The 13,594-nt window shown below is 39.9% G+C and overlaps 1 protein-coding gene across 1 annotated transcript in view; it reads right to left on the reverse strand.

Moving 5' to 3' along the window:
• Window positions 1-13,594, reverse strand: part of LRRC7 (leucine rich repeat containing 7) — a 296,928-nt gene that overhangs the window by 53,560 nt on the left and 229,774 nt on the right. Inside the window, exons 14-19 of the mRNA XM_084852238.1 lie at window positions 13,481-13,580; window positions 10,542-10,666; window positions 4,816-4,866; window positions 3,407-3,607; window positions 2,127-2,238; window positions 1,791-1,971 (exon numbers count right to left, since the gene is read on the reverse strand). Of these exons, the coding sequence (XP_084708364.1) occupies window positions 1,791-1,971; window positions 2,127-2,238; window positions 3,407-3,607; window positions 4,816-4,866; window positions 10,542-10,666; window positions 13,481-13,580 (770 nt within the window). The remainder of the gene's footprint in view (window positions 1-1,790; window positions 1,972-2,126; window positions 2,239-3,406; window positions 3,608-4,815; window positions 4,867-10,541; window positions 10,667-13,480; window positions 13,581-13,594) is intronic.

Consider the following 13,594-nt stretch of genomic DNA (forward strand, 5'->3'; position numbering starts at 1 on the left):
TGATTTGACTTGTACCCTGCCTTTCTGCCAAAAAATGGCACCCAAGTCAGCTGTTATAGTTGCTATAATCTCCTGGGTCCAAAGAAGGCTTCTTAAGAAGGAGTTGTACAAGCATCGCCTACAAGGTGGCTGAACCTAACCCTTATTGCAAAAAAGTATTAACCACCTCCTGGACTCAGTCAATCTCCTTTGGCTTGCTGTTAAAAGCCAAGTGAGGGAAGGGGCAAGAATAAAGGTGGTAGGCCCAACCCTTCTAAGCACAATGTCCACATCCTTAGGAGAAGAAAAAAACCAGATTAGACAGTTGTCTGAAGATGTCCACAGCAACTGTATCAAGAATGGTGTCACATTCTACACAAATATGAGTGCTTTTACCCTCAGTGCCTCACAAAATGTTATAATGTAACATATATTGTAACAGCCTCTGACATGTTATAATGTATCTGGGAGGCCTGGGGCCGGGTGTTGTTGCTGTGTTGGAGGCCTGATTTGGTGGAAGCTGCTTGATGACAATCTGAATGGGAGGAGGGGGCGAAGAGATGATCGCTTGTAATATTTTTAAATGGGGCCTGGATTGGGTAAATTCAGTTTTGACTGGCTGAGGATTCTAGCTACTGTAGGTGGAAAAGAGCAGCTGGGAAATGACAGTTGACATTTAAGGAGTTGACAGCCAGGGACTCGGTTGTTAGTCTCTCAGGAAGGTCTGCTGGTTGGTGGGTGGTGTTATAGAAGGACTAGGAGAAAGCTGAGGAGAAAGTGAATAGTTAAAGCCTGAATATTAAGCTATCCCTTCTCTGTGGGATAACCTGGCTGATAAAGATCAGGAGTAGGGAGCAGGTGGCTGTGTTATGCCAGGCGGCTGCCCTAAGATCTTGCCAGAAAAAGGTTACACAAGCAGGCATTAAAACCCAGAAAAATGATCCAAGCAGCCAGAAATACAACAGGGGGAGCATTTAGAGTCAGAAAAAGACTGTACCCAAGAGCTGGACCTGGTTGTGAGTGTATTTGGTTGGGGCAGAAGTTTAGGGAAGTTGGCCCAAGGTAAAAGAAGTCATTAAGAAGCTTGTATTAGCAACTGTGTCTCCTAAGTCCATAAGAAGTGTCAGCAAGTATTTTTTTGAAACCCCTAAAGTAACTATTAGTTCCCTTATGTACCAAATATTCTTTTAATAAATTGTTTAATGGTTCGTTTTGTCTCTAGCGGTGATGCCCATCTTACGCCTAAGCCTCTTATACCAAACTACTAGGAGGTTTCAAAATACTCTTAGGGAGCAATCCTATCGTGATAGGTGGCTGCCTCCCCTCCACACTTCAGCTGCCCTGCATTCGTGGCTATACAGCTGTATATACAACCATCCCGTATAGAGCTCTGTATGAGATGGAGAAAATCTAGATGACTCATAATCACTGTATCACATTTTATGGGTCTTCTATTCTTCTCAGCTGAAAAATACACCTAGGAACTGAGTGACATGGATGAAACACCATTCAACTACTTGTGACCCACTCTGGATACATGCAGATACACCTAAATTCTGGATAGGGGTTGCTCAGAAAAGTAAAAAGTCATTACCAGGGCACAAGGATTAACTTCCCTGGGCTTGGTACAAACATGTAAAACAGGACCCCCTTTCCTCTCCCCTCCAAAAAAGGCTCTATCCGTTTTGAAAAACTGAGGAATTGGTTAACTTTTCAGTTCCCTTTATTTAAGCTCATTACACTTCTGGCTGCCTGATTTGTATTTATAGTCAAACTTGGTATTGCAAATGGGGCCTGCCAAGTAAACACACCTGTTGCCCCACAAAGAATTATTCACTGCATCTTTAGCTGTAGTCTGCAAAGACCCCATTTTAACACGAGCATTAGAAGACCCTGAAGAAGCCTGTGAAGGTGAATAGTCCGAGTAGGTGCCTGAAGAAACACTATTATTCATGCAATGCACTTTATCTGCTTCAGACTCATCTGTTGACTCTGCAAAACAGAAGAAATATGACATTACAATCTCATAGGAGAATAGAAGACCAAACAGAAATATGTTTCAAGAGAATACCGTGTAAAGCACAATATATTACTTTTGCATCTTTCATTATCTGTCATCTCCAAATATGTATAAAATGAGTCAGTACCTTTTTTTTCTTTTCCCAAGAGAACAAGTTTAGGTTGGTACATTGGTGCTTCAGCCATTGAGGGGCGAAGTTCTCCTATCCTCATATCATTCACAGGGTGTACAAAAGGGTCCTGTAAAATGCAAGAATATTGGAGAATTAAATAACATTATAAAATAATAGCCCAGCAAGTGATATTAAATGAACTTTAAAATCAACTTTATCAGGAGCATGGAACTATAGAACTTGGAAGAACAAATAGTGCCTTTAAATTCTGTTCTATAAAATCATGTTTCTCTCTGCTCAGAGCTGTGTGTTCTCTCCCAAGGACAGAAATATTAACAGAGGAGCAATGAGGAACAAAACAGAAAACTAGGGGCAAATCAAAGCTACTTACTTTGATCAGGCCTACATGCCTGGCAGTTCAGTAGGCAAGCTGATGCTCTGACTCACAACTACATTTTCTCATAGGTAGACACTCCATCTTGCCACTTCAAATGGCAAGGTACAATGCTCACTTGTGAGTAATTTGCTTATATATATATATATGCTCCAAGTTTAAGTAGGAAGTTTTAGGTACATAATTTCTTGCATTGAATCCTAAGATAGCACACAGACTGTAGAGAGCCACAAAGCAGAACAGAAAGTCATGTACTTTGGCTCAAGGAAAACATATCTGGCCAAAACGTGGTCAAAGTTGCTTAAAAGTATAAATACATCTTTACAGAATATAAAATCTATAACTAAAATAATGGAACAACATAAAAAGCTAAACTCTAGTCATTTTAAAGCATTTAAAAACCATAGAAAAACTGTGCAGTCTAGAGATTAAAGGCCACCTTAAAAAGGAAGTTCTTAACCATCCTCCTGAAATAAGAGGGAGCTGGATCTCCCTATATAGGGAGTGTAACACCACAGAGAACAGCCTCCATCTGGTAGATGGCAGGAGTAGCCTGCATCAAGGCCTTTCTGGCAGGTCCCTTGGACCCTGCTTGATCTGGCTTCAATCTTGCCTGTTTGGACCATGCTCTTGTCTTGGCCACTGAGAGCAGACCCTGACGAGGCCTGATATTGTGGCAGGTTTCTGTGTCATGCAGTGTTGGGAATGACCATTTTGTATGACATAGTACGAGAATGATTTGATATTTGGTCCCACAATGAAAAGAAAATCAGAGTAGCAGCATTTAAAAGTGAAGTGAAATTGTATCTATTTAGAGGGGGGGGGGAGGGAGAAGGGTGACAGAATGACGTATTGCATTGATCTTAATACAGTTTGTTTAAATAGCTTTGCCACTTGTTACCTCCACTGATATCTCTTTTGCTGCCATTGGCCACTTGTGTTCATATTTGTCTTTCACAGCTTGCTCTGTACTGGCAGTTGGTGCTGAATTCTCAGGCCTCATTCCATGGCTAGATTTGCCCACCAGATTTTGAACAGATTTCACCATATTCTTTAAATCTTCTGGATATGGAGTTGGATAGCGCTTTAAGTTTATTTCAACCTGAGCATTCATTTAACAAAATAAATTAAAAGCACAAATAGGAAATAAAAATAACCATTAAACCTCTAGTTTTGATTATCAAGGCTATATAAAACGCAAAACACAGAGACAGTGAGTTTAGGCATTTGAGACAATGTTGACATAAAACATTTGCTCTACTGTGTCTTTGAAATGCTAAAGCCTATGTCATTTACAACATGGCGAATGCAGAATTCAAATCCACTGGTATTAATGACTGAATTTTTCCCCCCCCTAGAATTCTAGAATTTGAGAATACTTTGGCTAACATTATACCTTGATGTTCAGACTGCTAAAAATCCCTCAAATGGTTCAGCTAGAATCTGGAAATCTACTAATATATGGAACGTCACTCTGGATTTATAATAGAAGATTCTGACTGCTTATTTGAACATATTAGTAGGAATCCAAAAAAGGTTAGATGTTCTTAAGTCCTACTGAAACCAATGAGACTTAAGTGTACCTATTATTACAATGGATTGCACCAAAAATGGAACATTTTTTTCCTGTGATGAATGAATGTATTTGTATAAAACTGTGATATTATTTTTACCACAAAAGGAAAAAGATAACATGTACAGCCAAGGTTCTAATGCAGACACAAGTTAATCGGCATCCGTTCAAAAAGCTTGACTGATGTGAAGAGTACAAACTATGGTAGCAACTTACACTCAGCGCTGAAGTATAATAAAGTATGCATTACAGACAAGCACATCCAAAGATGGATCTCAATAGCAAATGTGAAATATTACACATCAATGTACAGCTCCAACAAGAAAACTAAAGTGATGTGTGGAATATAGCACTGCTATAGCTCTAAATGACTTATATTTGAAAGACTGTAATGGCTGATAGTCTCATTTAAGCACTTGCTATACTCGATGGCCTGGGCCATGTTTTAACTAAGACTTACACATGACCTTAAAGACAGTTGGGATGTAAGCCAAATAATACATGCATTGCAAAGGCTACTAAAAATACAGAGTAACTAAATTAACTACATAAGGAGATTTAAGTAAAGTCAATTTATCTTAGGTCAATATTAGCTTTCACTGTTAAATGTATTTTCAGATGTGCTAGATAGAATTAGGGTGAAGATATTCCCATATTGATATTAAAAATGATAATTACCAATGAAGTCTAGACTCCCTTTCTATTCATGGTCTTTTATGTTTCACATTTAAAGTTACCTCAGAAGTAGCATGCCGCTGGGGATAAAAACCTTCCAAAGTGCAATATTCCTGGATAGAAGAATTTCTTTTTTAATTTCTACTGTCAAATTCATTTGAGCAAACAATGATATACTTGACCAAAAGCATATTTCACAAGACCCATCAACATAAAATTATTATGAAAATTGTATTAAAAGATCTATTATCAAATGTTGTATTTAAACACAAAACAACAAACCAATCCCTATTAAATTTAGATGAATATGCAGACTGCTGTAGTAGGCCACATATTTCCTTGAAAAACAGGCCTTTGATATAGAGGGTTCTTTCAACCCTCAAAACAATGTCTTCATATCAGCCAAACAAGGAGGTACCTGCAATTGATACTGTAATGCATAGATAGGCAAGACGCCAGATAAATTAATGATGGCATTTAAGCACCTGTGAGATCCAATCATTACTGTGCATTATGTTTAACGTTATTGTGCACTATGGATAACATGTAAGGGGGTCACCTTCAAAAACCCATATATTGGACTGATCTGCAATAATTTGATGTGTCGAGATATAATAATATTAACATTCACAAAATAATGTGACAGAAACATCTCTACATGGTTTCCTTCAAATATTTAGTACCATAAACACTAAATAAAAGAGAAATACAAATACAACACAAATAATAAAGTCTGTGTTTACCAATTTAATACATTTAAACGGGAATTTACACAGGTATTACTGAGAACCCTACTGTTATTTTAATAGGCTTGAAAGTATTGTTGTTAGGGCAGTATCCACTACTGGCAATCCACCAGCACTTAACATGCTGCACTAGAAGAAGTGACTGCTAGTGTAGTGGAAAACTAGCACTTGCTCGCACAACCCAAGGAAACTAGCTGAAAGTACCACTTCTGGAATAGGACAGGTCAACGGAGCTACTTTCTGAAAGCTCTGCTGACTTGTCCCATTCTGGAAGAGGTAGTTCCAGCTAGTTTCTGGTTGTGCCATTACTGCTAGTGGTCATTACTGCTAATGCAGTCGCAGCACTGGTTACTGCCCTCAATAAATGTTAGGGGTAATTCACACATGCACATTTATCACCCAGTGCCTTGTCATTTGATGACTTGCAACAACTGAATAAATGTTCTCCACTGAAAATCATATCTGAGACATATGCACATTCTTTATGTACTGTTTGATCTGTGATGGGTGTTTCATACATAAAGGTCATCCCTTGATGCTGCAGTCATTGAGAGATAAACATGCATGTGTGAACTCACTCTAGCACTATACACATTTAATAGAAGAAGTTGTCAATTGCTGAAGAAATAGTTGGGTTTCCTGCTAATCCTGGCAAGCAAACTGAAAGCCAGCTTTGGGAACAGCTCCTTGGAGTGAATCCTCCTGCATTACTCATGTTAAGTACAGTTAAGGCTAACTTTTAACCCAGGATCCTAAACTAAACCTCAGTTCCAGATCCTGGTTTAAGGGAAACCCTGGTTAGTCCTAATATCAATACTGCTGAGCTACTGAAGTAGGAAGGAGGGACTTTGCTCCAGGGAGGGGAAAGGCAAGTGTATTTCTGAGGCTGGATTCTGATTTGTTAACTGTGGTTATTATACTTGGTTAATAATATTATATCTGGTTATTATATTATAGTATATTATACTATAATATAATAGTATAATATTATACTATATTATACAGCATTATACTTGGAATGTACACTGTACAAAAGTAATGTAGAAATGGTATTGCATTCCAGATCAGTTCTAAATTGTTAGGGGAGTATCCAATGCAACACTACTGCTAACATACATTACACTGTACCAGTGCAATGACCTCTAGCGCAATATCAATAGCACTAGCTGGTGCAATGGGTTTTACGGGAAAACCTGTCACGCCAGGAAACACTACTGATGTTGCACTGGAGGTCATGACACTGGCACAATGTAATTTACGTTAGCAGTAGTGTTGCACTGGATACTGCCCTTAGCCAATATTAACAGAGCCCTTTTCTAGTTTGTAAACTAACACCACAATGAAGGATAAAACTGGCTTCTAATCCCTGTTCAAAGGCTCTCTTATGCTTGTACAATAAATCAGAAAACCTTGATCAACTGAGTATATGCATTCAAGTTAACCTGAATACTGTGACACCAAACATTTTTGAAACTAGATTATTGTCCATTTAACCAAATGAAGAGAGGCAAGGATACTTTCCTAATGTAGTTAAAGAAAACATATACACAGAGTGGCCCAAAAGTAGGTATACAGTTGTTTAGAAAGTTGATGGGAGGGGGAGAGAATGTGTGAGTAGATGTGTGGGTGGAGTCAGAATGACAGTTGGGAAGAGTGAGTGACAGGGAGTGACAGTTAAATCAGTTAAGTGTAGAGAGTGAGGGAAGTGAGGCCCTTAAGTAGATATACAGTTGTTTAGTTCTTCAGGTTTTTTTTTACTGATATTCAACAATCTAAACAACTGTATACCTACTTTTGGGCCATCTTGTGTGTGTGTGTGTGTATATATATATATGTATCTTTTTAAAAGGCTTTCTAAAAATAAAAGAAAGCTGCAATGAATAAAGCTATACCTGGAACTTTAAAAAAAAAAGTTTGTGATATTTTGGGTAACATTTGAACAGATATGATTTATTTCTACAGTGTCACTTTCAGTTTGAAACTTTCAGGTATAAACATAACCTTACTGGAAATGACAATGTTCTGATTTGTGAAGTACATTACATTAGAAGTATAGGAAATTGTTATTGTTTCATGAAACTATAGCACCTGAAGTCAGAGGGGATAGGGCTTAACCTGGAAATACAGAGCCATTTCATTGCTTTAAAATGACTTTTGCCTTGCTCCTCTATATAAACATACTCTTTGTTGCATCCTTAAAAGTAGCCTGCTCTATAGGCTTCTGACAGAATACTATCCCTCTGCTCAAATTTTATATGTATAAATTGTTTAAAATTGTGTTTGTATTTCTATTACAAACTTGTAAAGAATCTACAAATTTGTAAAGAAATCTATACATATAAAATCAGATACAATGCTACTTTTCTATATACATTTATTTTTGTTTAAGGATTATTTTAAGAGCATGGCAGGTGAGATGCTGATAAAATTCATCGACAAAACCTTTGTCATTAACATCACCATGAAATGATAACGTATAGCATAGGGTGAACCTGATTTACTTGCAGTATTGGTGCAGCTCCTGTGCAAAGTGTCTGTACACACAGGATTCCTGAGGGTCATCAGTGGCTTTTGTACCCCGCTCTCACCTATAGGCTTTCAGGCAGTACAACTGGCCTTAAGGGGGAACGGGACAGCTTTGTGTGCCTCTCATATCCACATTCAATTCTCTCTCCTTTCCAGATGCCAGTTACATGTGTTCTGGAATACAGAGGCAAGAGAAGGAAGGCCGGATAGAGATGTGGGAGATTCGCATAGACAGCTGCACATGTGATCCTGTGTTGGTTGGGAGGAAGCAAAGACAGGGCTCTATGGAAATCCTCTGCCCCCTAATGCCAGTGCAATTAAATAACACAATTTTGCGGTCAACAAAGATTTAAACTGGTCCAAAATGTATTGAATGGCAGCTGGAACAAGAGGATGTGAAGTCTAAATATGAAATTACATTTCAGGGCGTATATCTTTGTGTGTGTGCTTGGTTAGCTATGAAATAAAAGATGGATACAGAATAAGACCTAAAACAAAAGATAGGTAGGATTTTTCTTTCTCTCTACCAACTAACCTCAATGATAGCCTTGTTGAAATTCCAAACACAATTAAGTTCATTAATAGGTATGAGTCTTTATCTCAGCAAATCAAATGTTAGAATTAAACACATTTGCCCCAATCCAGTAAGGCAATACTCACATAAAAACCCTGCTGGAAGTGTTTGATCTTGACACCCAGAACTCTGGACACAGATCCCTATACTGGATTGAGTAATGTGCATGCAGTACCAAACGTGTGTGTGTGTGTGTGTGTGTACTCACTCTCTCACACACACACACACACACACACACACACGCTTTTTGTTTGTTAAAGAGGGCACTTAAATTAGTTTAAAGTCATATAATATATAAAACAGGGGTGGGCAACATGTGGCCCATAGGCCACAAGTGGCCCCTTGCCACGCCCACTGCAGCATGCACTGCAGCAGGAAAACAAAACCCTGTTTATTTTAAATTAAGGTAGCATTACCACTACGGAGCAATAAAAGAAGCTAAATTTTACCTTTTTACCACACCAAAGCCAATTTTTCCTGGTGCCCCCTGGAGTGCATCCTGTGGAAGTGGGGGAATGGAGGGGGGCATAAATGGCCTCCAGGGCTCCTGAAGTTGCCCACCCGACACTGAATAAAATCCTGATGTCAAGGCAGTTGTAACAGTAGCCAACCCATTGGGATATGGAGCGGTTTGGACAGCCGCATTTTGAGTACTAAGATCAGGCAACATTTTTTGTATTATGGAATACATTGTGTGAAATGTGAATTCTGGGGAGTATCTGGGGAGTTTTGCTTTTGCATCTCTGCTCATTTTGTTTCACCCACTGGAATGACTGCCAGCACAACAGGAAGTTCATGCTTCCTAAAGCAACCCCAGAAATGAGCTGAAATGCTTGCTTCCAAAAAGGGACAGATTAGCAGAGCTCCATTCTCCACTGACGTACTCCATTCCAGAAACAAGTCTTTTGGCTTGTTTCTGGTTGCTTTAGGAACCACTAGCTTCCTGTTGTGCTAGTTGTGGGTCCTGCTGGTGCCCAAGCAGTATTGACTATGGAAGGATTCCCTTACTTAAGACTGAACATAAGAGTTTGATGATCAGTATATCAGTCATCCTTGTGTGTCCGTGGTTGTCTGTGATTGCTTAAATTTCCCAAAGAAGAAATGTATGTCTGTGCTAATTAATTAATTGGACTAAAATGTTCTTCCTTATGATCCTGCCATACATGAAGCTTGGCTTTAATAAAGGAATATAACCTATTATCCCCACCCCACCCTCCATTTTATATAGAATGGATTATTTCATCTGACATGAAAGTTCTCAGCCAATTAGAAATGATATTGTGTGAACCTAAGCCATCAACCTCCTTTGCTTACACAGTGTTATGCTTTTAGTAAAACTGTCATAAAAACAGCACAGCAAGATAAATGCACTTCAAGTAGTTTCATTTCAGTTCTGCCAAACATGATTTGCGAGAGGGAATACGTATTTCTCAGTCTCCATAGATATTTTTAAGAGTGCCAGTCCCTTCCTTTCTAAATGTCACAAGCCTTAATGGACCTTTATGGCAAATATCAAGGAAAGGAAAGACATCAAGAAAAGATGCATATTATAAGGACAACAGACCACTTTTTAAAGAAAGGTCAGGTAAAATGCCTTTCAACAAGGTTGCTTCACACACAAGGAGGGCTTTCCCATTGCCAGTTATGGAAGAGGTGACTTTAAGTGCCGGGAAACTTCCATCTACCATAGCCAGCAATGGGTGGTCCAACCACAATCCTAGGGAGTACAGTCAATATTTCAAATAGACTAGCAGGGTAATCCTGTGCATGTTTACTTAGAAGTCCCTCTGTGTTCATTGTGGTTTACTCTCTCATAACGGTGTTTAGTATTGCAGCTTTACTTAGGTATAGATTTAGTCAATAACTGCTCCACATATTCAAGAATCATCTACGTATTTGTTATGGGATTTGTTCACTGACCAAGGAATACAATCCCAGTTACCTTAACTTTTCCTGCATTCCCCTCTTCTTCCTTTTTTTCTTCAAATTCAAAGGCAACTGTCATACGTTGTTGTCGCTGTTCCTCCCACAGAGTAGGATTAAAACTATCACTGTCAGACTGGAAATCTACAGATAATTAGAAAATTAGAGCCAGAATCAATAAGGGTTGTGATAAAACCTTACTCACACTATCCCCTTAAATTACCAACAACTCTAAATTATAAAAACTGTGCCAAGTCTTAACTTATTTATTTGTTTTTAAATCATTCATTCAAAACATTTATACAGTACCGGCTCCAGGTTTTGGTGGCCCCTTGGGCTAGATGCCCTCAGTAGGCTCCCAACCTGAGTGGGCCCATCTCCTCTTCACAGCCCATTCACTTGCTCTCTCCCTCTGGACCCAATTGGTACAACTGCCCAGAGGGGGAGCACAAGTCCAATGAAAGACGCTGCTCTACCTTCTCACTCTGGTCAGGGACTGCATGCTTGGAGAGGGCAGGTAAACAAGCAGCAGCAGGAGGCTCCAAGGGCCTCAGCAAGTGCCCAACAATAACTACCTCTGATGCTAACCCTGCAATTATATCCTGCCTATGTGAAGAGAGCACAAATAGTCGAGAGTATGGGCATCTCTACAACAGCATAAAATCCTGCATTTAAAATGGGGCTTTCTGCTTCCGTTTTAAATGCAGGATCACGACGACTCCCCTTTTCACGCGTTTCCTTCCCCCCCACCCCCTTCCCCCTCCTTCTCCCTGTAACTGAGTCTTCCACATCTTTCATTGATCTCGCTCCTCTTCTTGCCGCTTTAACTCTTTTCACGGAGGGAACTGAAGCAGAACACAACGGGGTGATTTGATAGCTCATTATCTGCGATCTATTTAAAAACGGAACAAAGGGCATTTAGTGCAGGAGATGCCTTGAATGATCACGGCGTCACGTAAAGAGCCCGCAGACTTCCATGAAGGAGCGATCTCAATCGCAGGATAAAAGCTCAGTGTGGAGCAACCCTATTTCACACAGTAGGCCCAGCATGAAGATGCTTAGGGCTGCCTGTTGAGGTCACTCTGCAGTTTTGCAAGTGCAAAACATCCATCCACTCCTGGCTGCCAATTTGCCTCAAGTTTAGCAAATATATTTAATAGGAAGCCTTCTCTTGGGCCAGTTTAGAGCCATTATTTAAGTTCTGATTGTTTTGTTAGCTCCACCAGAAGAACACAAATAGAGAATCTAGTAAGACTATGCAATACAGGAAATACTTCACGGTATTCATCTTGGTTATTTATTTAAAAGATTTATATCCTGCTTTTCAGCTGAGTGATTCTCAAGGTGGCTTACAGTAAACTCTAACAACACACACACATCCCCCTAAACCCACAGAACCCAGAAGCTCTTAGTCCACTGGCCAATGGATAGAGCCAGAGTGTAGTCAGAACATTCATATGAATCATTATTATTATTTTGATTTTACAGCTAACAGATCCAGGCTGCCTTCAGACCACGGTTTATTGTGATAGGAATGAGCTTAGGTAAGCCTTGTGCTCGTGTGCTCCCCACTTCCTTCTCTTCCTCTGACATGGCTGCAAAAAGGAGATCAGAAGTTTTTGCTCCCATTTTTTATTAATGGCAGTTACATCCAAACCTTAACCTGTGGTTAATCTTAACTATGGCTTGCTGAAGCAAAATAGCTTCAGAAGCTACGGTTTCCATTAAATCATAAAAATTAACCATAGTTTCTTGGGCTTTGACAAAATGACAACCTGCTGCTAATCAAAAATGGAAGCAGACACTTCCAAGCTTCTCCTTGTGGCTGCACCAGAGGAGGAGAGAGAAGAGGGAGCCTGAGACTTGCCTAGGCTTGTTCACATCTTGACATCTGAATGCAGCCAATACCTTGTCACCCAGTAATCCTGTGGTAGATGTGAGACTGAAATCAAATACTGCCAGATCTGTGTAAATTCTGTCTACTTACTACTCTGGCTCTGATGTATCATTCTGACTGCAGAGAACTAAGGCTAATTTAAGGGAAAAGCTACAGGAAATCTGTAGAACTAAAACGCAGACATACTGTACTTAGAAGAAGTAGGGTACCAATTGCTTCAGAAATCAGAAAGGGTGCAATTCTATGCATGTTTAGACAGAAAAAAAAGTTCTACAAGTCCCAGCATTCCTCATCCAGCCATGCCTGGGTTTTGGGTTGTACTGTAAAATCAACAACTATCAATATGATCATTACTTGGAACACTTAACTTGGCATTAAATGAATTTTGCATAGGTGTCTGAGGGTGCCTCTACATTAGCAAGAAACCCACAAAACCCTGCATCCTTACCAGGGCTTTCTGCTTTCGGTTTCATTGCAGGATTAGGATGTCTGCACACTGCAGACACATGGTTTGAATTGAGGGAGTGCTTCCCTCCCTCCCTGGCATGTGTGCAAAGGAGTGGGGGGGGGGAGTTTTGCTTTGTCGCTTAACTTGTGCTGGAGTTTCATCACAGCCCGAGGCACACTTACTTGGGAGTAAGCCCCACTGAACTTAATAGGGTGCTCTGAATCAACAGAGGATGTTGATTCTGAACTTGGTGGGATGGGGGATCAGCTCTGTCTCCCTTCGTTGCAAGAAGGACTTTTGCTCTCTTCTCCCACTGATCGGTGACTGAGAGTCACGTGGTTTGAACTGAGGAAAGTCCTTCCTTAGCAAGTTCATGGTGCTAAGCCAGCATTACACACTGCTGGTATGGTGCCATTTACTTTTATTACTAGTGTATCTCTGATGATTTTGAAAGCGCGATAAAGGGGAAAATGTGTATGAGGTGTCCTGGAGGTTGACAACATCATGTAATGACCCGCAAAATTCCATGAATGACCAATCACGAGCATGCAATAAAGCGCTCATGTGGAGACACCCTGAATTTAGAAAAAAAACCTGGCTGACAGTAATTTACCTTCATCACTGCGGGGTTGCTGAGGAAACATGTAGTTAGTCAGCACTCTCTGCTTTGTTTCTGGATGTGCCTCAGTTTGAAGAGGAATAAGGGCCTTAGACTGTAAACAAAAAG

This window comes from Heloderma suspectum, chromosome 4, assembly GCF_057233095.1.
Source record: "Heloderma suspectum isolate Gila_16-S chromosome 4, 16-S_ref, whole genome shotgun sequence".
NCBI classification, from domain to species: domain Eukaryota; kingdom Metazoa; phylum Chordata; class Lepidosauria; order Squamata; family Helodermatidae; genus Heloderma; species Heloderma suspectum.